Source organism: Lethenteron reissneri, chromosome 11 (assembly GCF_015708825.2).
Source record: "Lethenteron reissneri isolate LAM-NWPU_2019-01 chromosome 11, ASM1570882v1, whole genome shotgun sequence".
In the NCBI taxonomy this organism is placed as follows: Eukaryota; Metazoa; Chordata; class Hyperoartia; order Petromyzontiformes; family Petromyzontidae; genus Lethenteron; species Lethenteron reissneri.
In genome coordinates, this window is record NC_083789.1 from 11,306,702 (window position 1) to 11,333,999 (window position 27,298).

At 50.1% G+C, this 27,298-nt stretch overlaps 1 protein-coding gene across 2 annotated transcripts in view; it reads right to left on the reverse strand.

Annotated features, from left to right (window-relative positions):
• LOC133341471 (homeobox protein Meis1-like) overlaps nt 1–27,298 on the reverse strand; it is an 86,557-nt gene that overhangs the window by 51,979 nt on the left and 7,280 nt on the right. For both annotated transcript variants that reach the window (XM_061550135.1, XM_061550134.1), the window contains exons 6-7: nt 25,715–25,867; nt 13,318–13,444 (exon numbers count right to left, since the gene is read on the reverse strand). In XM_061550135.1, coding sequence (XP_061406119.1) covers nt 13,318–13,444; nt 25,715–25,867 — 280 coding nt within the window. The remainder of the gene's footprint in view (nt 1–13,317; nt 13,445–25,714; nt 25,868–27,298) is intronic.

Below are 27,298 nucleotides of genomic sequence, written 5' to 3' on the forward strand. Positions count from 1 at the left end.
CGGATGCGTTCATTTAAATGTCTGTGTTAGCTCTGTATGTCCCAAAAAAGTGCGCAAGGAAGCTTGGAGAGAGAGAGAGGGAGGGAGGGGTGAATGGTTGGAATTGCACCGAGCGACAGCAAGAGCAACTGATGATTCAGACAGCGTACACAAGTTAGGGAGGCGTCATTTCGAGTGGTAGGAAAAGTAAGTGGGCTTGGCAAGGGACGCATCGCGGCCCGTAGGCATGGCAGGCTGCGGTCGAGACTAGAGACAGAGTGGCAGCCAAAGGGGCGAAACGCACCCGAGAGGATGCCCGCTGTGTTGACGGAGAGATTCATATCAGCTCATCTTCAGGTGCTGGATGGTTTGTGACAGTGACACTGCACGGCCGTGACAAATGATGACGGATTTTGGAGGCGTTCATTCAGCAGCGGATAGATCGTGCTTGACAATGCTGTCGAAGATGTTGACGATAAACACGCTTACCACTGGACCCCCGGGCAGCCTCAGATCTTGCCTTTTTGTTTGCTACTTAAAAGGCTGCAAGATATGCCTTTGATAAATAAAGATATACATCTGTTGGAAAATAACAGCGTCTCGAAACGGTTGTTTTGAACGTCACGGAGAACACACGAGGCTGCCACATGCCGGCTCCGGAAAGTGCCGTGAACTCGGGGAATAATCGGCGGGCGGGGGAATTAGTTCCGCCTCGGCGAGAAAGCAAGTAGGTGTAACGTCTCGTAATTGAATTATACGACAATGCAAAACACAGATCGCACTTTCCCAGGAGTTCGTGAAGGCACGGAGGGGGGTGGGGGGGGGGAGAGCCGCAAGACCCTCTCCCTGCCTGTGACCGTCGCCGTTTTGCTGAGTACCAAGTTTGCCGGCGTAACTCCGGCAAAACCGCATTGACCGCCGTTGACAGATGTCGAACTTGCGCGTGCGCGCGTTTTTGTTGTAGTTGTAGTTGGTGTTTGTTTTCGTCCACGTCCGTTGTTTGTGTGGCTTTCCCGTTCACAATTGCTAGCAGAGGGCATCGCGGGCCCAGTTCCGCGCTTCTGGATGCACGGCTTCAGACGCTTGAAAGAAAGACGCGGGTGCTCGTTTGGTATGATCGCGAAGTGATTTAAAAAAAAATTTTTTACGTTGGGCAGTTCGTATGAATGTTAAACTTCTTTCGCACCGTACTTAGCCGACCGTGCTAATCGGAGGTGCGGAGGAAAGGACACCAAACTAAGCACAGAAAGCAGTTTTAAACAAATTAGTTTTAATCTAAATGGTTTAAAAGTGCATTGCTCCAGTGGCTTCCTAATAATGAAAAGGAAGAGCGTTCCAGACGGCCGCAGATGTGCATCTGAAAGCATGACCGCTTTGTTCGATGGTTAGCCAAGAGCTGCTGCGAGTATGACCAGAGTTCGCGTGATGGTGGTTTATGCTCCTTGACGAGATCAGCAAGGTATTGTGGTTAATTTGTGGCAAGCACTTTGTGTGTGTGTAATGAGCACGACCTCACAATGTATTCGTTGGGCAACCCAGAAGCCAATGGAGCTCGGCGAGCACCGGACGGACGCGGTCGGATCTTGAAGTAGCCGTCATGACACTCGCCAAATAATTTTGTACACACGCTGCAGTTTGCAAAAACTCTCGCGTGTTATGACTGTAATCCCGATTAGGGATAAGTTGCCCACCTAACATCTAACTTGACGAGGGGGAGATTCTCATAAAATACCACAATGTCAGACATACTCAAGATGGCGATGGTGCATTCCATTGCACGCGCGTGTGTGTGTGTGTCTTGAACCATTAATTGATTTCATATACGCGCGGTAATTTCGAAGACTCGAGATCATTAAAATGAAAATGACAACCCACGTGCATTATGGACAAATAAAATGGAACAAAAGCCGAGAAGTGGCTAATGAGCGTGGCGCGGTTGGGAGGCCTTTCATCCAGCAGTGGATTAACCATGGCTGACGATGTGTTTATTTTTTTAAACGATATTTGAATTTTTACTTTGAGGTTTCCTAAGTTGCAGAACTTCTAAGCGACTCGTTTGCACGTCGATATTTGCACCGTACTAAAGTAAGCAGAGTAAATTCTAAATCTCAATAAATTCCGAAAAACATCGCTCCTCTGTCACTCGGCTTATTCTCTCTCCCGTCTCGATCTCCCAACTCCCCCCTCACCCCACCCCCCCCCCACCCCCGAGTCATACTTCCCCATTGCCCACCTCCTCCTCCCCTCCTCCATCCATCCCAGGGCACTCGATCGGCGGCAGGATTGATCGCCGTCCGCTCGCTAATCAGGCGACCCTCTTTGATTATTTTTTGGAGACCCCCATTGTTTGTGCCGGAGTATTCTCGAGAACGTTTGTTTATTCCCAGTTCACCCGGAGTTCACGGAGGAATCGAGCGGAGCCAGGGGAGGCGATTGCGTTGCGCGCCACGGCGATGCCGCGTGCTCCTCGCACGGGATGAGCCTGTCGGAGCTAAATTATCACCGTCCATTTTTTTTAAGATTCAATCGGTCCGAGTGAATTACAGTTTGTTTTGCCCCCCACATCCACCCACCCTGGGTCGTGCGGTTTTGTAATTTCATAAATTTAAGAGTGGTAATCTCGCTTAACTGAAAAACACAATAACCCAGAGTGCTATTAGCACATCACTTATAATCATCGGGTGAATTTAATTATTTATTTGCTAACCTGCCCGTTTCTACACCGTAACTTATATCGCCGACGTCATCACACAATCCACGGTCAATCCAATGCTGGATGAAGCGGCCCCCTGCCAGCCACCACCACCAATCCACAGCCATCTCTCACCATCCTGCCACCCAGAGCCTGCACACCCACCAGCTGATTTCGTCGCTCCACCTCCTCACACCGGCCGTGCTCTCCCATCACCTCCCCTTACTTTGGCCGCAACTTCGCTCCCCCACTCCCCCCGTGGTTCGTTTCAGACCGCAGGCTGCCAATCCGCTCTCGCCACGATGTGCCCCTGTCCAGACAGGGCCCACCTCTCTCCCTTTTCCTGCACAGCCGACACGACGACCCTAACCTGCCCGCCCGCGCGCTTTCCCTGATCTGCGCGAGCCGGCGTATCGTGCGGTGCACGGCAGCGGACGGTTGCAGTAAACATCACTTAACTTATTGACGAGAGGCCATACAGGGTTTCACTGTGGTCTTCCTTCCTGCCCTGGGCAGAATAGTGGACCAGGTGCCCCAGTATCAGAGATAGGGTCCTGCCTAAAGGTAAGCTGATCCTGCCTGCTAATGTTTGTGTTCCAAAGCTTAAGCCTCCCCCTCTCCACCCGCCCCCAACCCCCATCTCTAGTATCGAGCACTCAAACGCGAACACTCCTGGACATAATCCGGTCGAGCGCTACATTAAACCCATTAAAATGCATCGCATTTGCATACGTAATTAACAGAGCTGTTTGCTTTCATTAAGGCAGGCGTTTCACAAACTGCTTCACGTTGGAGTGTCAAGGATGCAAAGTTGATATCTATATTAATATTTTTAGAAACGGCAACCCAGATACAAAAAGCTCAAGGACTCGTTGGTGTGACGCGCGAGAGTTACGACATTGACTCAAACGCGTCCAACCAGAGTCGAACGGATTCCACGTTTCGTGCGTGTGCCTAATACAGCTGCGGTAATCTGATGTGCGCGCGACAAGCAAGGGATTCGTCTTTTTTACCCGCCCCGTAGAAAAGAAAGCATGAAAAAAACCAAGACGACGTTTTACCCTTTCTGGCAATAAAAAAAAAGGTGCTATGATGTTCAAACACCAAATAGATTCCTCTTGCAAGGAATCAAGTCACAAAGGACTTGTGGTGAGCATGCAAACAAAATATGCTCTGATAATGTATACATTGTCTTTGAAGATGATTGGTCTACACCAGAGACAGCCTTCTTTAGGGTCCAGTCTCACCAGTGTCAGACCAGAGTACAGCGTCAAAAGGCGAACGGGAAAAAAAAGCGTTTCTTTCTTGACGAGATAAAATGTGGAACCGCTGCGAACTTCAGCCACGTCGCCACGTTTCGCTGCCACCTATAAAACGCAACTCCTCGATTTACTTTGTGTACCGTGCCCGTAAAAAAAAGTCCATTGAATTAACAATACCGCCACGGATTCAAATCTCACAGCAGCGCAACAAAAGTGTTGGACAATGCTTTCAGGACGAATATTGCTAAAATGTTTTTATTTGATTTTATCTGAATTATATGTTGTAGTGCAATTGTCCATGACAGTATTCCAACCCTATTTGATTAATTCTACACTCCTGTGTTTGATCGTACGGTATTATATTCTTATTCGTGAGCACTTGAGCTACATGTATTGTATTGTTTGAAATATGTTTGACGCTGTTGCATTATTGAATGATTGAATTTCTCTACATTGGTCCGCCTTAGTTTTCTAGGCGAGACCTATATTGCAGCGCACAGCTGTTCATCTTTTTATTTACCCCTAGATCTTCCTTCGTGAACCTTCGTAAAAAAAAAAAACGCATTTGCACGTGAAACAGGTGCTCAACCGACGATAATAACGACGGCGATTCAATTACCCACCAAGCCGCGGAATATCGCGACGTGAAGCCGGTGGTGCGCGTTTTAATCCGCACGTCGCCTGCCGCCTTCATCAACCCTCGTCTACGTTATGTAATAACGCGCACCGGATTGCCCCGGCAGCAGCGGATGGGGCAAACAACAAAAAAGAAAACATTATTTGGGTCTTTTGGTAAAGTCACGTAGATAGGTAAAAAAAAAACTACTAATATTTTTTTAACCTATCTACATGACTTTACCGAAAGACCCAAAGCATATGAATTCCTGCATTCACGAAAGCTTCAAGTAAAAAAAAAAGAAAACGTCGGGCCGCGGAGAGAGATTCAACTGCAACGGCAGCGGTGAATAATTAAACGCGGGGCCACTACTTCCTTGCAATCGTCTGATTCCTACAAGCCACCGGGACACGCGTTCACAGCTCACGGGGAAAACCGAGGGGGCCCTGCGACCGGCCCACAGCACCGAGAAAGAGAGAGAGCCGCGTGCTCGCTCAATCGCTCGCTCTCTTGGCGCGCCACTGTCGCACAAACGTCGCAAACACTTAAGATCAGTTTGCGGGAAATTATTATTTGTGTGCAGACGAGCCTGCCAAGTGCTTTATTGCATCCACCACCCCGCCCGCCCCGTGCCCTCCTGCAAGAAGAACTTCACGGCCGCCACAATGCGCCCACTAATTAGCCACGCTGAAAGCTGTAAATATATCTCAGCAAACCAGTAATACTCCCGACATTTAAATATTTACACTGCAAATGGTGCCAAATAGATGCGATCATTATCTGACACATCACATCAGCGGTTAATGGTGAAAGAAAAAAAATACCAGCCATGTTTTTTTTTTGGTTTTTGCTCCGACCATGAAAATGTGCAGAACTAACGCAGAATAAGGCTCCCGCTAATAGAACCGCCGCTATTCCCCTGCGAACACGACGCGACGAGCCGTACGCCTCAACGCAGACGTTCATTTTCACGCCGACAGTGCCGCGCAAAATATGACGGATCAAGAATTTGGTAAAAGCAATCCTCTCCGTCCGGCGTTCACGCACCACAACCACGTGAACGCAAAAAAAATGTGGTTAAAAACGCAGCGATATGGAAATGATCCATTTCTCGCATTCGCAATGCATTCTTAACAAATGCAAGGCGGCGTTCGGACCTTTCGAATAATGTACGTCTGAAAACGCTAATGACGGCACGGGGGTGAATTTTTCGAAAGCTGTGCAGTCTCTCTCACTCCGTGGCGTTTCGGAAGCGGCGGCCACTGTATTTGCCGTACAGTAAACATGGGCTGCCACTCAGTCTGGCGAGATGGCCCAGAGGCAAGAGAGCTTCACGAGTCTCGTAAGCACCGCCCACGCAGGCCCCCGGCGGCACCGCGCACGTTGTTAAACCAGGACAATTTGTAGAAAATAGCTCGGGAAAAAAATAAAAAATAACGCGCGCGCCTTAGAAGGGCCACGCGATCAGACAATGGCACTGGGGATATAGCGGCAGAGACGTCGGTCGCCGAGCAATTTCTTCCTGCCCGGGAGCCACCCGCGGCCACACCGGGGAAGAAGAGCGAACAACAACAACACAAAACGTAACATAACGTCGTCCCCAGAATTGACGAGAGGGTTCAAATGGTGCACCGCGACGTACATTTGTACGCACAACATCCATCGATATCTCCCCCCCGCCCGCCCGCCCGCTCTCCTCCCCGGAGGGCCCGCACAGCTGGCACAACCGTAGCCCACGACGGCATTCATAACGCGAAGACCGACAAATGCAACACAACAACAGGAATAAAAAAAAAACACACGTTCCTGAGGGCCACAAAAGCTGCCACCGTTTCTTTACTTAAAAAGGAGCGGCGGCGCAGGTAAACCGCGTCGAGCGCGCGCGCTGACGGAAATAATTTTGTGTCAGCGCGAGCAAGCCGCGAGCATTGCTCTCATGTGCTCTCATGTGCGCCCACGCCGACACGGACCGGCGTTTGGCAAACGCAGAAAGAAAACGCGCGTGCTGGCAACGTCGTCGGCTCCGATGCGATACATTTTACGCCCTGGCCGCAGACTCCTGGCCCGTTGAATTAATGAGCGCCGTGCGTAATGTGGAAGCTAATTAATTGACGGGGGGAAAAAATATTCAGCGGGCTTGCACCCCCCCCCCCCGCCGCCTCCAAATTCGCTGGGTCACTGCAGAGGGGCTGCTCTGTATCCCTCCCCCCACCCCCCTTCGTCTCTCCCAACCCCCACAGCCCCAGCACTCGGCTCAAACAAGCGGGGCTTCGCTTGGATAATGATGGCTTTGGTTACAAGGCCCCAGGCGATTTTCCCGATGTTCCTGAATTTGGCTTAGTAATGCAAAGATTCCATACCAGAGCCGATCGCCGGCGTGCGCAGACCCGGGCGATATCTGATTGCCGACTAATTTAACACAGAGGGGAGCTTTTTTTTTGCTGAGTACAGCAAGGTGAACTCGGAGGGGGGGGGGGTGGAGATGCGGAGAAGCTTTGGGAGTTTCTGCTCCCGAATTGTTTTTCTTTAAATCTCGAAGCCTATCAAAAAATATTCGGACCGCGGAGAAATTTCGGTGTAATGTAAAAAAAAAATATTTGGGAAATGTTTTTGTTCTAATTTTAATACGCATACTTCCTGGGCCTGTGAAATGTATTCTCTTCGGCCAACAACGGAAGGGAATTTATAAAATCCGACCGTTTGTTATTTCACTGCACTGTAGCGGAAATGATTCGTCAGCAATTAAGTCTGAAATGAAATCAACCGCGTGGCGAGTAGTTGGGTTTGTTTAAAAAATATATATATACATTTGCCTCCAACACAATGCAATTGTTGAGTAGTGCAAAATTATTTCAAAAAAAATGTTCACAATCAAAAGCAACAACTTATATATAAAGATTCAATAAAGAAAGTTATTTACGGTTGGAAAAAAATTTAAACAAATTTTGGTTCTCACCCCCTCCCCCACACACCATCGCACCCTCCATGGCACCCCCGACCCCAAAGAGTCACGCTTAACATTAAACCAAACTGTTCCTTTCACACTGGGGCAGGCGCAGAGCATCGGGTCAACAGCGGCAAATAATGAAAGGTCCTCTCTTCCACCGGCTTTGTCCGTTTCGCCCGAGCCCTCTCCGCTTTCGGTCGTCTCAGCCGGGGCTTAATTTCTCGATGAATATTTACCCGGCCGCTGGGAGACTGAAGGAGGCGGCTCTTGACTGGCAGCTACGGAACCCGTTGTTGCACTGTACCTCTCCTATGCTCCCACACCTTTGCTTCCATCCTTCCACAACCAGCAGCGTTGGCCAGCGTGGCGCGGCACCGTCAAATTTACCCCGCCACGACCAGCGTGGTGTGGCGTGGCTGTACAATGTGCGTGTGAGCCATGATGGTCTTATGATCCATGACGATGATTCGGTCGAATTGACCCCGACCGGGCTTGAACTTTAGAATGCGAGGCGTGCGTTCTCACGACGCCGACACTTGACTGCGCCCTGCTCGTGAACGACGCGGCCGTGTATTTAGCCAGGACAGCCTCGCCGAGTCTCAAGGCTCTTTTTTTGTTCCCTTCTGGCGGGTCCTGCCACATTGGGGACGTTTTGCCTAAAAGCGTGAATGGGGAGGCTTGCCTTGTATGCACGTATGTATGCTGGACTTCTTTCGCGCCGTACGTGCGGCTTCGGATGACAGGCGAGTAGAGAGGACTCTGAGAAAGCCTCCCACGCTTACGACACTCGCAGCTCCACACACATGGATGCGATGTAATGCTCTTGCTACCATCTCCATGCCCCCTCGCAAGCGCAAAGCAACAACACGTGGCATTCCCAGGCACGCTACGCTGCTTAGCTTCCGAGAATCTCATGAGATCGAGTGCATTCGGGGTGGTTTGGTCGTGTTAAAAAAAAAGTATAGAAATGTAAGTTCCTTTATTTAGATATGGGAGAGAGCCTGCTGAGATAACAACATAGATATGAATACACACCTCTTTTGTAAGAGACGTTGAATCTCTATAAGGAAGAAATCGCTATCTTTTGCTACATCATTTAGTCGTGAGCAATTCTGCGTTTTTGGATTTGGGCCTGTGACGAAGTACAAAGATCCCCCGTATAGCCTGTAACAGACTGTTGGGGCAAGTGCTGTTAGCGAGGAGCACCTTTGAAGGCCGGCACAGCACACGAGAGGGTGGGTGGCCAACACCACGCCCGGCCGCCTGTCTCCCCAGTGGTGATGTTTACACCCTGCACCAGGTACTAATTTGAGGCTGAGTCGACCTAGGGGAGGACCAGGAGCGGTCCATGTAATCGTCATCAATGTTGGCCGCGAGTAGCAATAGAACTCGGGTCGTCGGGTTCGTGGTGCAGCGCCGCACTGCCGCTCCGCACTGCGATACACGCACGCGCGCGCACGCAGCTCCCAGAACAACATTAACCCCGACACGCGAGCCACAATAGACCTCTGGTGAGCCGCACGACATCTGTAAGAGGCGTTGCGGCCACTCACCGAGAGGGTATATAAATAAATAACGCCGGCTCACCGCGGCGGCCACTCGTGGGGTCGTGAACTATATTATCGCGCGAGACGTAACGCGACAAAGGTAGCTTGAATGTCGATCGACTTCTATATTTCTCCACGCACGTAAAACAACAGACGCGACGGTGCGGTTCGTGCCGCCGTCCCCCCCCAGAGAGACGAGGCCAGTGGCGGCACGAACGCCGGCCGAGACGCGCACGCCACCAACCCGTGGTGGAGCTGTCAAGAGCGCAGGCGGTGCGACTGCACCGGGGCCCGCAGGAGACCAGGCGCTAGGGCTACGGAAAGGAGGGAAGGCGGGCAGGGAGGTGGGAGGGGGCCCATTTAATTTTCGTTCACCAGGGCCCATGCCAACTCCAGTCTGCCACCGCCACTAGGCCACCTATCAATACAAAGGCAAAGATCCCCCCTGAAATGCCACGCAGGCTGCAGAGGGCAAATGCTATTCGCATGACGAGGCCGTGCGACCAGGACCACACCCGGGCTGCCTTTATCTCCCCAGTTCTGATATTTACACACCGCACTAGGTACTTATTTAAGGCCAAGTCAACCTAGGGAAGGCCCAGGTGGGTTCAGACAGCACCTGCCACCGACATGAGCAGTGGCTTGGAATGAAACGCATGTCGCCGGGTTCATAGCGCAGCGGAGCAAACCATTGTGCAAATGCAAATACGCACACACGTGGACACACACCCACGCAGTCATACTCTCTCACACACAGACACCAGACTCCCATTTAGCCTTTCTACTGGGGCAAGTCCACACACAAGTGCGCACACCCACCCACCCACACATACAAAAAACAAAGACAATGTTCCCCCCTATAGCCAGATCAAACTGTTGGGCCAAGTGCTGTTAGCGAGCAGGGGGTGGGTGGCCAGCACCACGCCCGACCGCCTTTGTCTCCCCAGTGGTGATGTTTACACACCGCAGCTGGGTACTCATTTCAGGCTGAGTAGACCTAGGAGAGGCCCAGATATTCATGACTGGTATTGGCCGTGAGCGGGAATCGAACTCGGGTCGCCAGGTTTATAGCACGGTGCCCTAACCACTGCACCACCGCTCCCCACAAGTGCACACACAGACACACACACCCGCACCCATTCACACACACATACACAGCCACACACAAAGGTGCAAACAAATATACCCTGCCTGTGTGAGGGGCACATCGGCAGAACAAAACGTCACAGTGCAGCCTTCATGAAGCTCCATCTCTTCAGCCCAATATCATCACACATAAAATTCATTTATCTCAATGTCAATCCTTTACAAGTGACAAATATGACCAATGCAAGATCGTGAGCATTTAATCCACCGATTTAGCAAACGACTGATAATGTCGAATTGCAAGCCGCATCTCACAATTGCAAGGTGCGACTTAAAAAATAAAAAATTAAGAGTCTACAATCAAGTTATCACCATTTAACAAAATCTCCCACATCTTAGCCCTCCCTAACTTTATGCAAAAAAAGGGGCAAACTTTAGTTTCGTGGCATTGCCGGTAAAAAAATCAACGCACGGGCGCTCGCCACGTAGAGGCAGCAACAACAAAAAAAAATCAAACGTGCTTCCACCAGATTCTCGTCCTGACATCGTCCGGCAAAAAAAGACGAGCCACGGCGATATTTTTAGCCGCCGAAAATTCCCCCGGCGTCGGGCAGCATCTGTGAGGAGCGAGGAGCGGCGAGCGTGTCACCTTGCCGGGCCTGGCGGTGCGCTCGCTGTGCGCCGCTGGGGGGCTGCCTCCACAAACCCGATGGCAACTTTAAAACAATAAAAATACGACGGGGGGATGTAACCTGGAACAGGACAAATGTTTGACCCCTTCTTGCTCTGCAATAACCATCCGGAGTGAATTGTCGCAGTTAAAAAATAAAGACGGTTCTGACTGCATTGCAACTTCCGAAACGTTTAATACCGCCCTCCTCCTACCCACGCACCGCACCGCCCCCCCCTCCTCCACTGCTGTAATTTGGCATTTTTTTAGGTGTCTTTTGTTAAGGTGTCAAATTTCTTCTTTGTTGCAATATTATCTTTTTTTTTTTTGGGGGGGGGGGGGGGTGGTGGAATGTAACGTGTGATCGGGGATTAGCTACTTCTTGTTCTGTTTAGTTTGTTGTCCTTCCTCCACACCTCCGATTAGCACGGTCGGCTGTCTGCGGCGCGAAACAAGTGCAACGTACGTACACTAAACGAGCCGCCTCGAGCCGGCCGCAGCAGCAGGGCAGCCCTCGCGGGTGGGACACGGCGGTGGCCAGGAGGCCGAAAGGCGCCGTGAAAACAACAAACGGAGTGGCGGCCAAAGGTGGACGGAACGCGTCCCGGAGGCCTTCCCGCCGATGGTATTGATCGATGGAATCAGAGTGTGCGCTCAGGTGCTCGTGAGACCGTTGCACCGGAGGATCACGGACGATGGTAGGCCCGGAGGTCGAGACTAACGATGGAGTGACAGCCAAAGGAGGGAAAATTCCCAGGTTTATGCCTCCAACACCCCCTACCCCCTGTGGAGATGGGGCGATGGAATCAGCTGGCGTGCAGGAGCGAGGCGTGTTGTTACATCACATGACCGTGAGAGATGGCGACGGCTTGCCGAGGCCTTCGACAGGCATTGCGATATATTACGGACGAGGACGACGACGACGATTATGATGATAAAAAACAACTAATCACCCTTAAAAATCCAATGTTGCACTGCACTTCTAAGCTCCCACATCTCTACTTCCCCGCCATCGCCAACCCGCAGCGACCAGCACGGTGAAATGTAGTCAAATGACCCCCACGACCCCGCCTGGTGTGTGGACGCCCTCACCCAGCAGTCGATCGACAGGAATTAAACCTAAACGTGTACACAGTGCAGCGTGCGGCTGACCGGCCGCGTCACGCCAGGAAAGTGACAACTTGTGCCCGGCCTCAACAAGGTAAAACAGATCTGGTCACACACAAACGCAAGCACACACGCGGACACACAAAAACAAATATCCCCTGTATAGCCTTAAATAACTGTTAGCGAGCACCTATTAAGGCCGGCACGGTGCACGAGGGGGTGGGTGGCCAGTACCACGCCCGGCCACCTTTGTCTTCCTAGTGGCGATGCTTACACACCGCACCGGGTACTCATTTAAGGCTGAGTCGACCAAGGGGAGGCCCAGGACCAGATCAGATAATCGTCACAGGCGTTTGCCATGAGCGGGAATCGAACTCAGGTCGCCAGGTTCGTAGCACAGCGCACTAATCAGTACACTACCTTTCCCTCACACGCACGCACACATGCCCGCGCACACAAACACAGACAAAGCACAACTAAGGGAATATAAGAAAGCAGCCGCTACTGTTGCTTTTTAAAAAACACCGAGATGAAAAAATTGTGCCTCTTAAAATCCAGCAAATATTAAAGTGATGTCGACAAGTAGTCCCAATGCTTTATTTCAGTCGGAACGGTCTGGAAAGCTGCTGTGGGAGTAGGTTTGCACGCCACGTCCGTCTAGTCATATTCTGTCTTCATTTCCCCCAACGTTCCCAAAGACACTCTCATGGGATTCGAGAAATGTAGGGTACAATAATATGGGATTATTACCTCGTGATCAGACAGAGCCTTACACCGATGATCGCTATCGTTCGTGAGCCAGAGCAGAAATTGGTACTCACCTAACTTCGCAACACTTTGGTTGTACCGATGCATTTACACAGCAATTAAGAGCAAATTATCATCACGCAACTCACTGGGTATTGTGGCCACGTTTAAAGAAATTGTAACCGCGAAGGTTATGCCACGATCAGGTGGAAGTACCTGACCTGGGGGGCTCACTCCAAGGCAGCAGAGCAGCGTTGTGGAGAGTGTATCAAGTAGGGGCGCCACGGTGGCGAGATGTTAACCACCTTGCCTGATATACAAGAGGTCACGGGTTCGATCCCGACCCTGACGCCTGTATATCTGGAGCATGCGTGTTCTCTCTCCCTGCGGTCGCGTGGGTTTTTCTCCGGGTCCTCCGGTATTTCCTTCCACGTTTAGAAATGTTTCCAACATTTGGCTGCTAGAAAATCCCACGCAATAAGCCACTTCGTTTTCGATGGTCAGGTTGCTTCTGATAAAACAGCTCTACAACGAGCGGCATCCCCTCTGCACCTCCATACATAGCTCAGTGGGCCTTACCTGGTGTACGTTTTGTTATATATTAAGTTTAGAAACGAGGAGTGAATCCGCGGGTGCGTGCCGTGCGCGTGCCAGCGCGCCTCACCTTGCTCGCTGCTGTTGTCGCCGCTCTGCGAGGCGAGGCCGCCGCTCGAGGGGCCCGGAGTTCCGCCGGAGTGCGTGGAGAGGACGTCATCGTGGTCCCGGTTCCACAGCGACGGGTTCGGGGCCATCTGCGCCGTTTACAGATAAAGGGGAGGAAGGAACGAATGAACGAACGAATGATGGAAGGAGCACGTCGGCGAACAGGCAGGCAAGCAATCGCATCGACTGTCATGGTCAATCGACGCAGTTGTTGAGAAACCGAATGGCGAGGGTGTGATTTAAAATACTGGAGATCTGTGAAGAAGAGCTCTGTATGATACAGGTTTTTTTGGGTTAGATCGCGTAAATTAAACCCGCCACCACCCGACACAGCCAATTTGTCACGTAAACAGAGCGTGCCGATTCGTTACCCGGCGAGCCGAGTTTGATTCACGGCCGCGGTTAACATCAGTGGCAGGTGATTTCAAAACCCATCCTAACCCACCCTCCCCCGCCCAACCGCAACCCCTCCACTAACTCAAACTTACAAATGTAGTGAAGTATGGTCAGAAAAAACACCCCTCCATAGCCACATAGCAAAGCCTACTTCTAAAAGCGGACTGAGAATGGCTGGAACGTATTTAACGTTATACTGGCATACTAGGTACGTGTATGGCCGTGTTGTCTCTCCACTGCTGGATGAGTGTCTTCCTCACACCGTGCGGACCTTCGGGTTTCATTCGCCATACTTCACTATGCTGGTCGGTGTGGGTTGCTGAAAGTTTACAAATCACTCGCCACCGACATTAGCCATGGCCAGAAATTAAACTCAGCTTATCGGAGGTTCACAGTGCAGTGGGCAATCCACTGTGCCTCCGCAGTTTCCATTATTATTTAAGTGATAAAAGCTATTTGGGAGTTGTTTAAAAGACTTAGCAATCGGCTTCCTTCTTTTACAAACGAGGCCCCGGGCTCTGAAGTGTTTTCGTTGATGCGCAACATCAAACCCCGGCAAACTGACAGAGCAGCGAGCGCCATTACCCAGAAGGCCATCTGGTTGCTGACATCAAGCATCGAGGATCGACACTGCGGTGCTGCTCGAGCTTAGACCGTGAACCCGCGGTGGTTGTGCAAGCAAACACGTGCAGAAAAACACATTGGCGTGTTTATATATCGCATAAAAGAAGGCAATTAATGAACGAAGCAAGCCTGCTTCTCCAACAGACGTTATAGTTTGCGCGTGCATGTGGTCAGTGGGCACCTCGGGGCAAAATAATAAAATTAGGCTTTATTTATTAAACACGTCCTACCTCTAAAGAACGATATTTCAAACGCATAATAAAATGGTAAATATTTTCACTGATTTTTGCTCACTTGCTTTTGAAACTTTCCAGGCACTTTGCACCACTTTTATGAATAATAAACAAGCCAGTACTTTATAACATCCAAATGCCCGGCTCACAAAACATAGTATTTCACACGAGCCTCTGTACCTGCCAAAAAAACTCCACAACTTCTCACAACACAGGGCTGGTTGCAATTTTTAAAAAATGTGAATTAAAAAATAAACCAGAAGCTCAGGAATGAAGGGGAAACTGGAAGACAACATAATAGCATCTGTGTTTTAACCACATGCTGTTGTTCCATACAATGTCCGACGTTTTGCTCCGTGGCCTGAGAGTTTCTCCGGGAGCAGAATAATTCAGTTTGCCTAGTTCCGGTTTCTGAATAAAGGTCCCAACACGTGCAGCGAAACGTCGGACATCGCGCCGAACAACACGTCGGGAGAGCTGTGCGGCACAACCGTGAACACCTACGGCAAGCAACAGCGACATAAAAGTGAGACGGTTATCTCAGATCACAACCGTCATTGTTTACCGCACACATTTCATTATCCTGCGGCTGCTTATCAAGCGAGCAGCTAAAAAAAGGGCTTGCGTATAAAGTGAGCAGTGAAAGGTCCCGCGTAGCCGATGAAAGTTTTACAGCCGCAATACTTGCGAGAGGTACGGAAAGTTTTAAGTTAGTGGGATTTTTTTTACTGAGAGGGCCCCCCTCCCCTCTCCCCCCCCTTTTTTTTAAAGGAGGTGAGGTTAATTAGCACCCAACTGGCCGAGCCAAAAAAAATGAGACGACTGTGAGAACCACTCACGCTGCCCTCCTACTCCTCCTCCCCACCGCCTTCCCCGCATGCCACAGAGCCCCTCCTGCACCCCCCCACCACCGGCCCACCCCGCCGGCCTAACCGCAGCGCCTCCCACTCCATTCAGACGGCCAAACAGCGTTCAGTGGGAGCAATTACCCCGGCCACATGCCTGCAGCCTGCCCAGAGACGCGAGGGCAGTGCACCACATGCGAGCCGGGCGAACGCCGTGGCAGTCCAAAACCACATGCCGCCGTTCGCTGGCCGGACACATGGGTGAGCTTTTTGGGAAACCTGGGCCGTGTTGGCTGCCACGGCGGAGAGGGCCACATGGAAATAAGGTATCGCCACCGCTGATGCCGCTGCCACCGCCGCCATATGGACATAAGTGCATGGCAACAACCCGTGTAAAGTTGAGTTATTGAGACACGCGGTGAAGCGTTTTCGCTTCGCTGCTGTGGCCTCGCCGAGGGCATTTCCCAGCGGGGCTACTGATGTCAGCTGTGGCAGGGAATCGAATTCAGGTCGGCAGTGCGCGAGCCAATATGCCACCGCCTCCGTCCCTTTAATTTCCGATGTAAACCTGTAGACCCGGAGCCCCACAGAGAAGGTTACGGATCCTTTGAAAAGGCTGGGAGCTTCAGTGGCAGCCGAAGTCTCCTTGATGAAGCGAAATTCCATAAGAGTGTTTTGATAATTCATCACGAGCAATGTTTTTTTTATTCAACGATATGGGCCAATAATTCAGACACCAGGGTGAGCGGTGGCCCGCTGGCAAACTGGACGGGACGGAAGCCGTCTCAGCTGAACGATGCAGCGACGTCAGAGAGAAGCGGAGAGAAGTGGAGAGAGCGCGGTGGGGAGATATCGGTGGAGGAACGGTCATGCCCCCAATGGCAACGGCCAAAGGGAATAGAGGAAGAAGACGCAGTGTGTCCGACAATACTTTGCGTCACAGCCTCGGCCGTCGCTGAAGTTGTGGGTGCAGTTGCTATACCTGAGAGAGAGCGGCACATTTGTGCAGCCCAGCGATGCCATTTGTAAAGATCATTTGTCATTTTTATTCAAATAATTATTTATGGTCCCTTGCCAATCGACTCGTGGATGAAGGCCTCCCCATGCCTGCATCAGCCGTGGCGGTTGTGTGACCATACTTCACCACACTGGCCAGTGCAAGGTGGTGAAGGGTTAGATGGCATCCAGGACTGGGCCAGGTTATCACCTGCCACTGATGTTAGCTGTGGCCAGGAATCCCTATGTTCGCAGCTCAGCGTGCTAACCAATGCACCGCCACACCATCTCTATAATTTCCAGGGTAAACTCATAAAGCCGACGCCCCATAGAGAAAGTTATGAAGCCTTTGAAAACAGCGGTAACATTTTTTTTACTTTCATAAAAGTTAAACGAAATAACGCGTAAATAAATAAAGAAGTAACGTGGGTCGAAGTTTTTTTCTTTTTTACCCGTCAACGGATCAATTTCAAATGGAACACAGAGTAATCCACTTAATTGGAGGTGATGTGCTTTGAGGATAAGGATTACGGCGTACAGCGTCTCGACATTTCTCGGAGCAAATTTTTTGTCCTCCTGGGCGTGTGTTTTCTGCCGACGCGAAGATGGGAACCAGATGACAGAGGGCAGGGAGGCGCGAGGTGCTCGGCACCGCACTCGGGGCCCAATAACACCCTCGGTAGAAAGAAGAAGAAAAAAAAACCACGCACGCTCCTCGAGTGGTGAGAGACCCTCAAAGCCCGGCACAAATTAACGCGCTGGCTTTACAGAGGGGAGTGGGGGGGACACCGCGAGCCGGACGCGTCTGCGTCCACTCAAGACAAAGGGGTTTAGTTTCGCCCTGGAAAGTATTTCACGCACCCGGCACACCGCATCCAGCATGCCTCTCTATCTGTGGCTACTGGTCACGTGACACTACCCGAGTCTTCCAGTGACCTTGAAAATATTTCCACACCTGCAACACCACATCCAGTAAACCTCTCACTGTGGCTTCGAGTCACGTGACACTCACCCTCGTCTATCAGTGACCCAGCAAATATCCAGTGAAAAATTCAGCCCTGACCAAGACAAAACGTGACGAATGCAAGCCTACAAATACATAAAAAGGCCACACTTCTCTTTCGCGAGAGGATGCTTTGGACTTGATATGAACGCATTTTTCTGGAAACCTGAAATAACAATAATATAAACGTTTTCTTTCTTTCGTTTATCACTAAATTTGGAGCAGTGGAAATACAGGCCGATGGTGGCACACAATAAATGTTCCAGAAATAATTTATATATATTTTTTCCCCTTTCCCCACACCAGTATTTTCTGAACGCTAACCTTTACATTACACGACTATGCAAACTTTGGCACCAAATGACATTTTGAAGTAGTTATGTTGACAAAGCAAAGAAAATATTGTCCATGTCTTCCAGGGCATTTCCTAGCACACGTTTTGTGTTTCAAATGACATTTATCTGTTTTAATAAGAAAAGGTAAACAAAAAATGGGTTTTAAAGGTTTGCATAATTTCAGTTCTTCCAATGAACATATTTGAATCGTGATTAACTTAGCAGCATTTGCTTTGTGTCAAACGCGTCGATTCTGGAGAGACACACACACGCGCACGCACAAGTATAGAGAGGCCAAACGACAGCGGAATATGTTCGCCGTATTGCAAAAATTAAAATCGAAGGGCCGCGATGTAACGACGTCACGTCCTCCCAGGTCGTCTGCTGTACATGAGGGGGGGCAGGGGGGGGGGCAGAGGGGGGGGCAGGGGGGGGTGGGCGCAACCTCCTCTTTATCTCGCGAGAAGATTGCGCAATGACGGAATGCCCGAAACACATTTTCGTCAAATTGCGCTTGGTTATTCGCCGCCAAAGAGCCCCCGCGCGAAATTGCAACCCTTCAAAATTCCGCATGAGCTCACGCACTTGATCGCGTGACTTCACAGACGACCACGAGGAGAGGAACATGCCTTGGCAGCCGTGTTGTCAGGCACACAGTGTCCTTCTGGCCAGACTTCACTTTGCACATTTTAACCCCTGAGCTACAATTTGGCACGAGGTGCACCCCCCTCCCCCCCCCAACCGAGCAACCCGCAATCGCGCGCTACGAGAGTTGTCGGGGGGGGGGGAGCGGCAATCGTTAAACCCTACGGATGTCTCTCTCCGTCGTTATTTATTCCTCGCACGGACGTAACCTCGTTTTGACTTGGACGATGTGGGGGGGAGGGGGGGCGGCGGGGGGCGGGTAGAAGGTGATATTCTGTCTGGGCAATCCAACAAAAAAATTAAATAGTCAACACGTTCGACGACAACACCGTCGTGGCCTTAAAAGGAAATGAATGGAATGGGCGACGTTTCGGGCAATGGCCCTTCTTCAGAGCACATGCGGTGGCCGGAGAGGTGGCGACGACGACCAAAAATGGGTTTGTAATGCCGCATTAAAAATGTAAACGAACCTGTCTCTACCAAGGCGAAGGATTGTATGAAAAAAAAGTTGCAACCGAATATTTAAAATCATACAAAGCGTATCTACGATGAAAAATTTATGGTGACAAAAATAAAATCCCCCCCGCCGTGTATGGCGGCTCATAGGGGTGTTGGGGCAAGTGGTGCAAGAGAGCGCCTATTAAGGCTGGGGTGATTCTCGAGGAGGTGGTGTGGCCAAAGGCCACGGCCGACGGCCTGTTATTGCCGATGTTTATGATCCTCACCAGGCACTCGCTGAGGCCCAGGACTAGTTCGGACGTTACCCGTCACTGGCGTTAGCCGTGGCTGGGAATCAAGCCCAGGTCACTGAGTTGGTATCGTGGTGCACTGACCACCGCAGCGCCGCTCGCGTAAGATATCCTGATGTGTACCTGAACACGCACTAGTGGTGGTGAGATGTTAACTACCTCGCTTGGTCTACAGGAGGTCGTGGGTTCGATCCTGACTCTGACGCCTGTATATTTGGAATTTGCATGTTCTCCCCATGGTCGTGCTGATATTTCTCCGGATCCTCCGGTTTTTCTCTCCACATTTTATAAACATGCGTTTAAGAGTATTTGGCTGCTATGAATTTCCACGTGATAATAATCCACTTCGTTGACCTATCATTTGTGGCCAGGTCGCCTTACCTGGTAAAATAAAAATAGAACAGCACGTGTACGCTGCATTACATCCCGGGGAGACCCACAAATGGTTCAGCTGCCTCACCGCTGTTAGCGGTGGCTGAGAATCAAACCTGGGTCGGCGAGTTCATAAGGCAGCCGGCTAACCACTGCACCGCCTCTCCAATATATTAACCACGTGTGTGCATGCATTCACACCGCAACTGATTTTATTGACCCCAGATTGATGATGGCCTCTGTCACGACTGAACCGGGATTTGAACTTGAAACTTTCCAATTGCGAGCCGCTTGCTCTGCTGGCTAGCCACGACAGCGGTTGTCCTATCCTTTGACTCACCCTCTGCCATAGGAATGTGGAATTTCCACCACTGGCTAATGGCTGTACACGGGAGACAAGTACCCCCTGGATGCTCCCTCGTAAAGCCTGAACAGACTGTTGGGACATGCGCTGTCAGCGAGTACCTATGAAAGCCGACATGGCACACAAAGAGGTGGGTGGCCAGCACCACGCCCGGCCGTCTTTGTCTCCCCAGTGCTGATATTACACACTCCAACAGGTACTCATTTAGGGTTGAGGCCCAGAACCCGTTCAAATATTCCCCACTGTCATTGGCCGTGACCGAGAATCGAACTGGAGTCGCGGGTTTGGCTCACCGCTCCGCACTTTTTTGACACGAACACAAAGAAAGGTAAAGATCTCCTGTGTAGCCTCAGTGGACTTTTGGGGCAAGTGCCGTTAGCGAGCACCCCCGTATATATACACGCACCTACACACACTGTACGTTATGTCTTGAAGCACGACAGCGTAGCGACACAAAGGGCATGCGGGCTTCTCGTGCGCATTGATGAGCGGCAGAGCCACGTCCGCACGGCACGCGAGTGGGGCTCTGTGATTAACGTTAATTACGTCAGCCACACAAAAAATTTATTTTGAGACCGGGCGAGAGGAATGCAAATGCCAAGCTGAACTGTACGAAATCGTGGAGAGAGAGAGAGCGAGAACTCGGCTCACGAACAGAATGCAACACACGCCAACAGCGCTGCCACAGCCAACGAAAAAACACAGAGAGAGAGAGAGAGAGAACTTGCTCAATGACATTTCTCCCCAAATCGCCGAGGAATGGGGACGTGGAACGTCTCGGAATTAAAATACCCCCGGCGGACTGCGATACGACGATGAAATGTGGAGAGAGAGAGAAAAAAACCCACAACGGCTTCCGTGAAACGGCGGACGGAGGAGGCTGGGGCTGATCGTCGTACAGTGCAGTTCGTCCGACTGTGCAAAATTAGCCGCTCCACAGAAGGTTAAGCATGGGCGCTTGTGCATGAATGAGTAAGCTGATAATGTACAGTGTAACCAATCCCGAATCCAGAAACAACATGGAAGGGCTTTCGGTGGGGCTTTAGGCTTTACGGAGCCCACAGGATATGGGCTCAATGTGTGTGCTGGCTCAGCGAAAAGAAGGACCCTCTGCAACAACGTTGTGCTAAGCACTAAAAATTACCCACCCCGCCACCCCCCGTCACGTTTCGGACTAATAGGTCACATCGACAAAATGTATCGACAGATAATATTTGCCCAATAACCCTGCCATGCTGTCGTTGTTGTTGCTCTGACGGAATTCGTGGTAATTTTGCTGACCTTTGTCTACCCACTGCTTGATTGAAAGCTCTCCCCCCCCCACACCTCCACCCTCAACATGAGGTGTGGGTTAGGTGGGGGGCTGTTTGACCATACTTCATCATACTGGTCGGCGTGGGACGGTGAAGGTGGTTTCACTGGCTGCACAGGAAGCCGGCACTGGTTCAGACATCATTCCCCACCTCATGTTAGCCGAGGCTGGGAATTGAACTTAGACCACTGGGTCAATAGTGCTCCTTTTTCCCTACATGATTATAATATAATTATTATTTTAAAAATACCCAGTGCAAAATCCGGTAAAACACATTTTTTGGGGGAATTATTATTGAGTGTGTCAAACATATAGGTGCCCAGCGCTTAGCATCTGTAAAACACAATATCAGCGATTCAAATACACGAGGGCACACCGAATAAAAGTTTCACGAGCCGGATACACGCCGCACACTATTTGTTGATCAGGGCAATACAACTTCATGCTGGTTTTTTTATTTTTTAGAATAAAATAAACTCGTCTCTCGACGAATGTTAAAGGTGGCGGGTGGCGGTGGTTGCGCAGTGAGACCAAATTTAAACAACTTTCCACCGCCGGTGTGAGCGAGTGGTGGGGCGGGGAGCGTGGAGAAACTCCCAACAGATGGCTAGGAGCGGTGTTTGCGAGCGATTACGAAACTTGTTTTGAGCCGGCGAGATGATATAACTCGAGCCGTCTGAGAAGCGGATCAAACATCTTCCTACGCCCAGGATGGCAGCATCTGCTCTCTCTCGGCCTGGGCTCCAGGACTCCAGAGGGTGAGAGACGGAAAACTCTCAGAGCAGGCCACCTGCACGGACGAGGCTGCGCCGTGGCTTCAAACGCTCGCAGTCGGAGCGGCCAGAGCAGCACATCAAACAACCGTGATGGAATCCATGCACTCGCCTCCAAACCATTTCACGATGGGCCTAAAATGACAATTACTACTTTCTAATGAATTCGGCATGCCGTTCCCAGCCCCGAAACTTGGGGCTAAATTGCCAGGGCTCGTCTTCTTGGCTCGGTCGTCATCGCCGTCATCGTCGCTGGGCCAAGATCGATCCTCTGCTAGATATAAAGCTGTCGCCCTGACTCGCGGCCCCGACGATGCAAATATCCGCCCCCAAGAACGGCCCGGCTATTCGCGAAATTGTGCGGTGAATGTTTCGGGTGTTCTCCAAGTTTACGCTTGTGTGAGCGTGGTATTCGGGATATACATTGTCAGTGGTGTGGATGTCGAGTGTGCAGGCGGTGCTACTGCACCAGGGCACAACGGGACTGAGGTTAAGAATAGGAGGGACAATTGGACCGGGGGCCCAATTTCATTCCTTGCACCGGGACCCATGCCAAACACACTACGCCACGCGATGTGGTGTCACTTTTTTAATTTTTAAACCTTTAAAACTTTGTTTTTGAGGGACAATATGTTTAAATAGGTGAGTACATGATATACATGTCCAAACACGCTGGACATTGTTCTAACATAGACATCCACGCACAGACCGTGTACGTTTTCCATATCAGCCTGTTATGAAAAGCGACGAATTATCGCATTACTGGAAAATTTCCCAATTTTCTAAAAATATCATATCACGTCAGCCACCCACGATAAATGAATGGCCATTGAGCAATGAGATGGCTTGATTTTGCGACATACAATATGGCAAGTCACCGATCTGGCGACGGATGGCACCTTGTCCAGAGTACTTTTAAAACGACGATAAAGAAAATGATTGAAAGAGTACACCCCAACGTATCGCTAATGGGGGGCTCGAATCTAACTAACCCGTGACCGAACGTCGATCCTCCCTCACCCGAAACGAGGCGCAACTTTTAATGAAGACGCAAGCGCGCCGATGGTTGGACGGACGGAGAAACAGAAGGGGCCCATCAATCCGGAAATAAATTAACTGTAGTTGATTCGCCGGTTTCCGCAGGAATGTGCCGCCCCCACCGATCGGATTTATTTCATCAGGGGGGAAATGAATCCTGAAATATTTATACGCAATTTTTCCCACCCGTTAATGGCAAAACACTGGGCGCGCATGGATTAACGCGCGCTCAAATTAACAAGGTAGCCTCCAACACCAGATGCATCAAATTTTAATATTCGGGTCCCACTTAGTGGCCCTGACGACCGTACGTATTTATAGGTTCCGCCAAATGGACCCGAGCCTGTAGATCACATGTGCTGCGATGGCGAAAAAGAGAAAACGGCCACCTCGGCTTTGAGGACGATGTTCTTATTAATGCGAACGGCGCTTGGCAGACTAATGCTTCATCATTTCGGCGGTTTATAATAACCAATGCAATTTTTTTTTATCTAATGCTTTACATCGGGTAGGGATGGAGATGGGGGGCACGGAGAGATGGATCAGGCGGCCCACGTTTCAGTGTTAACCAGGATCACGCGCATCAGCGACGCTGATCTCAACCACTAAGCAATATCGGCGCATTTTCTCACGCGCGCGCATTATTATAATGATTCTTTTGGCGTAGATTACAAAAAAAACCTCATCGCATATTAAATGCGAAGAAAACTTCTCCATTAAACATTTAAGGGGCGACCCGGCCTGAGCTCGTTTAACATTCCACGCCTATTTCCACCCCACATGGCCATCACTTAATGGTTACAGGGTGCAGAGAAAATCAAACTCAATTATCAAATAATCAAAAGAGAATTGTTACATTAGTAATTCTATTACTAAAGCAGGGAAGAGATTTACAAATGAACTCTAATTAATGAGCCGCGGATCTCCTGCGCTGCCGTGGTGGAATGCTTTGTGGTTCTGAATTACTGGTAGCACAGAGCTGCTCCATTAATTCTGCTCAAGCTAATGGAGCCTCTAACGAATGGCACGGCCGCCCTTCCGCGAACACACGCACGCTGCCCCCCCCCCACCCCGCCCCCCCGGCCCCCCTCCACACAACCCCACCCCACCTTCCGCCCACACTTACACACACTTTACACGCGCAAGTGTGAGCGCGAGCGAGCGACGAGCGAGCGCGAGCAAGTGCCACATCCACGTGGACTTGCAACGAGGCGACACGTGTGCAACTGCAGCCAGATGATGAGCCATCAATACCCCTTTAAGCCAAATCCTATTTCCCAACAGGCAGCATTCAAAACATCCTGGTTGGGCTTAGCCCCCCTACTTGCTTTCAAAGAGTCGCTGGATGTGTCCCGCAGCATGCGTCGTTTTTCTTGATCAACTGGGATTAAAGCGGCACAAACTGTGCGGACACCCCGCCCTTTAACCTTTCGCTTGCGGTTACAGTTTTAACGGCGTAGGGGTCCTCGTTTTGATAATAATAATGAAACGATAATTTAGTTGAAAAATGTTTTGTTACAACCGTCCTTGTTTTAGTTGTCGTAGCGCACACGCTTTGCAAAGTGTTTTTGAAATGTCTGCCGTACGTCGCGCGCGCGTACGCCGTCAAATGCTACATTGCCGCGGAAAACTTGACGCTAATTGTTACGCAAATAAACATTTGCTTTTTAGCAACAAAAAAAAGAATAATTCCTCTTAAAAACGTCCAGTAAACGTCGCGAGTCGCGATGTGACCGCGAGCTTCACCCAGAAAATAACCGCTCGCTAATTTATCCCAACGCGGCGGGATATCACTGCGACAGTAGCAGGCGACCCAACGACCACTCCACAAACTTCGCCGGCGCAGAACCTGACCCCCCCCACGTCAATAAGTGAACCTTAATCGCTACAGCGTGGCTTTCAATTACACAATCCTAACCGCCCAGTCCCTTTTTTATAGCGGGGGGGGGGTACTGGCGGGCTTCGTGTTTTTAAGAAATTCATTCAAGGTTTTTTTTCCTGCTCCGCGTAGATTTATAGACAGTCGGCATTAACGCCCCCACCCCCCTCTCGCTTTACGCAGGATCAATAGGGCCTTGAGCCCTCGGCCCGCTCTTAAATACGGTGAAGCTCTGATTTTTCCGATATGCCAAGCAGCTCGGGTGCGTGAAAGGGGTTAAATGAGCAGCCCAGAAATCCGTGTACAATACACATCAGGACGTAATTAGGCCCTTGCTGTGACCAACATGAAAGCCGCTAGCACTGCAAGCCAGCCTATATTGAACTCATAAATTTCCTTGGCACTTGGAGCTTGGAAAACAACATTTGTCAAATCTAATGAGTTTTTCCTCCCCTTTTTTTCAGTTCATACGATGGAACAACTGGAGGACCGGCATTAACGCGTATTCATTGCAGGCAGGCAGGCAAGGCAGGAGAGAGAGAGAGAGAGGGAAAAAAACCGAAAAAAATATAGAAGCAATTGGACTGGATGAAGGCAATTTCAGGCATCGCGCTAGAAAGCATTTTGAGAACGATATCTCAAACTGGCGTGCTGGGGCGGAACAACTGAAGTCGGCATCAAAACATCAATATTATTGACCCGATCCGTTAACAAAGCGAAACTTCCGCGCAACATCCTGCAAAGAGCAGTGGCAGCAGCAGCAGCGGCGGCAGCAGCGGGGGAGGGAGCGCTCACCTGCTCCACCAGGTTGCTGGAGGAGGGCCGCGAGATGTCGTCGTCGCCTTTGGTGCTGCTCTCGTCCCGGTCGTCGATGACCAGGTCTATGGGCATCTTGCCCTTGAGGCAGCTGATGTACCGGTGGCAGAAGTTGTCGCAGAGTTCGTGAACCTGTGTCCACGCGGGAGGTGGACAAAGAGGTGCATTTAGAGGCCGAGGAGGAGGAGGGAGGGGGGGGGGACAAGGAAGGGGGAAAAAAAGCTCTGATGGGAAAAAAGGGCACACACTGGGGCCCCTCGTCCTGATGTTAAAAGGAATCTTTGTTTTGCTGAATGTAACAGAATCCTGGAATGGCCTTGAATCATTCTGGTGACAACAAGGCTCTTACAATGGGGGGGGTAAAAGGCATAATTAATTCAAATTAGTAGAATTCTAACGTGGACCACAGCGTTTACTCCTTGTTTCGCGAAAAAAAATCCACATTGCTGCTCCATTGTCGTCGAGTGTAACGGAGATGTATGGCAGATTGCGCTAAAAAAAAACGCGCATGCACGGGCACGCAACTCTTTCCTCCGCTTTGCTTTGCGATTTAACAAACCGAAATAAATTCACGGCGACTTTCTCCACCGTCGTCGTGTGTTCGTCAACTTTTTTTTTCACACAGTGAAAATTGTAACAATCGCCGCGTCATCGTTTCGCGAAGGGGAGTTTAAAACATGGGGCATCGTCGGTGGGTTAAATGGGATCGCATCGTGGATGCGTAGTGGAATGCTGTACATCGCGACGGCTTGGGTAGGATCCTTCAACCAGCAGTGGATTGTTCACGGCTGATGGATGATGTATGCATAACTGAACACTATTTTTTGTAAACATATATATAGTTGAATGCACCACTTCATGAGCGAGGGTGACATAAATTGCTCGATAATCACGCCGTGGGGCCTGAATGAGATTTTATTTTTTAATATTAATTCAGTTTGTTGATGACCAGTTTTTTTTAAATTGAGACATTGGCCCAAACGTCGCCTATTAGATATATACTTTTGTCCCCCTCATTTAACACCAGTGTCAATAACGTGCAGTCTTGTTCTTAATTGTGCTTGTGCAACATCGCAGCGGCATTCCCATATATTTTTTTTACCAATCCGCAGGGTGACTGATCATTACATTTCTCTTTGCCAGCCTTTGATTAAAAAATATTTTTACTTTTAAAATTACTTTTTTTCTAGCAAAAATAAAACTTAAAAAAATAATCGTAGACACTACACTACCAAACAACATTGAAACAAAGTAAGACTTTAAATAGAACGGATATTGTCGTACAGTCAACACATACCACATCCATTTTCTGAAAATAAAAAAATGCCATACACCAATTAATGAATAACTCTACTTTTTAAATGAAACTAGTGGCTTATTCCACGAAGTAACAACACCTACCGACATTACAACGGTCATAAACCCATGCCTGTCCGCGTGTGTAAAACCACTTTCTAGATGTGTAACGTTACTATACATCACAGTGTTAGCGGCTTTCATGACACCCAGCGGCTTTTACAAGTTAAGAAACGACACACATTGTACCGATGACTCTTTTTTTGG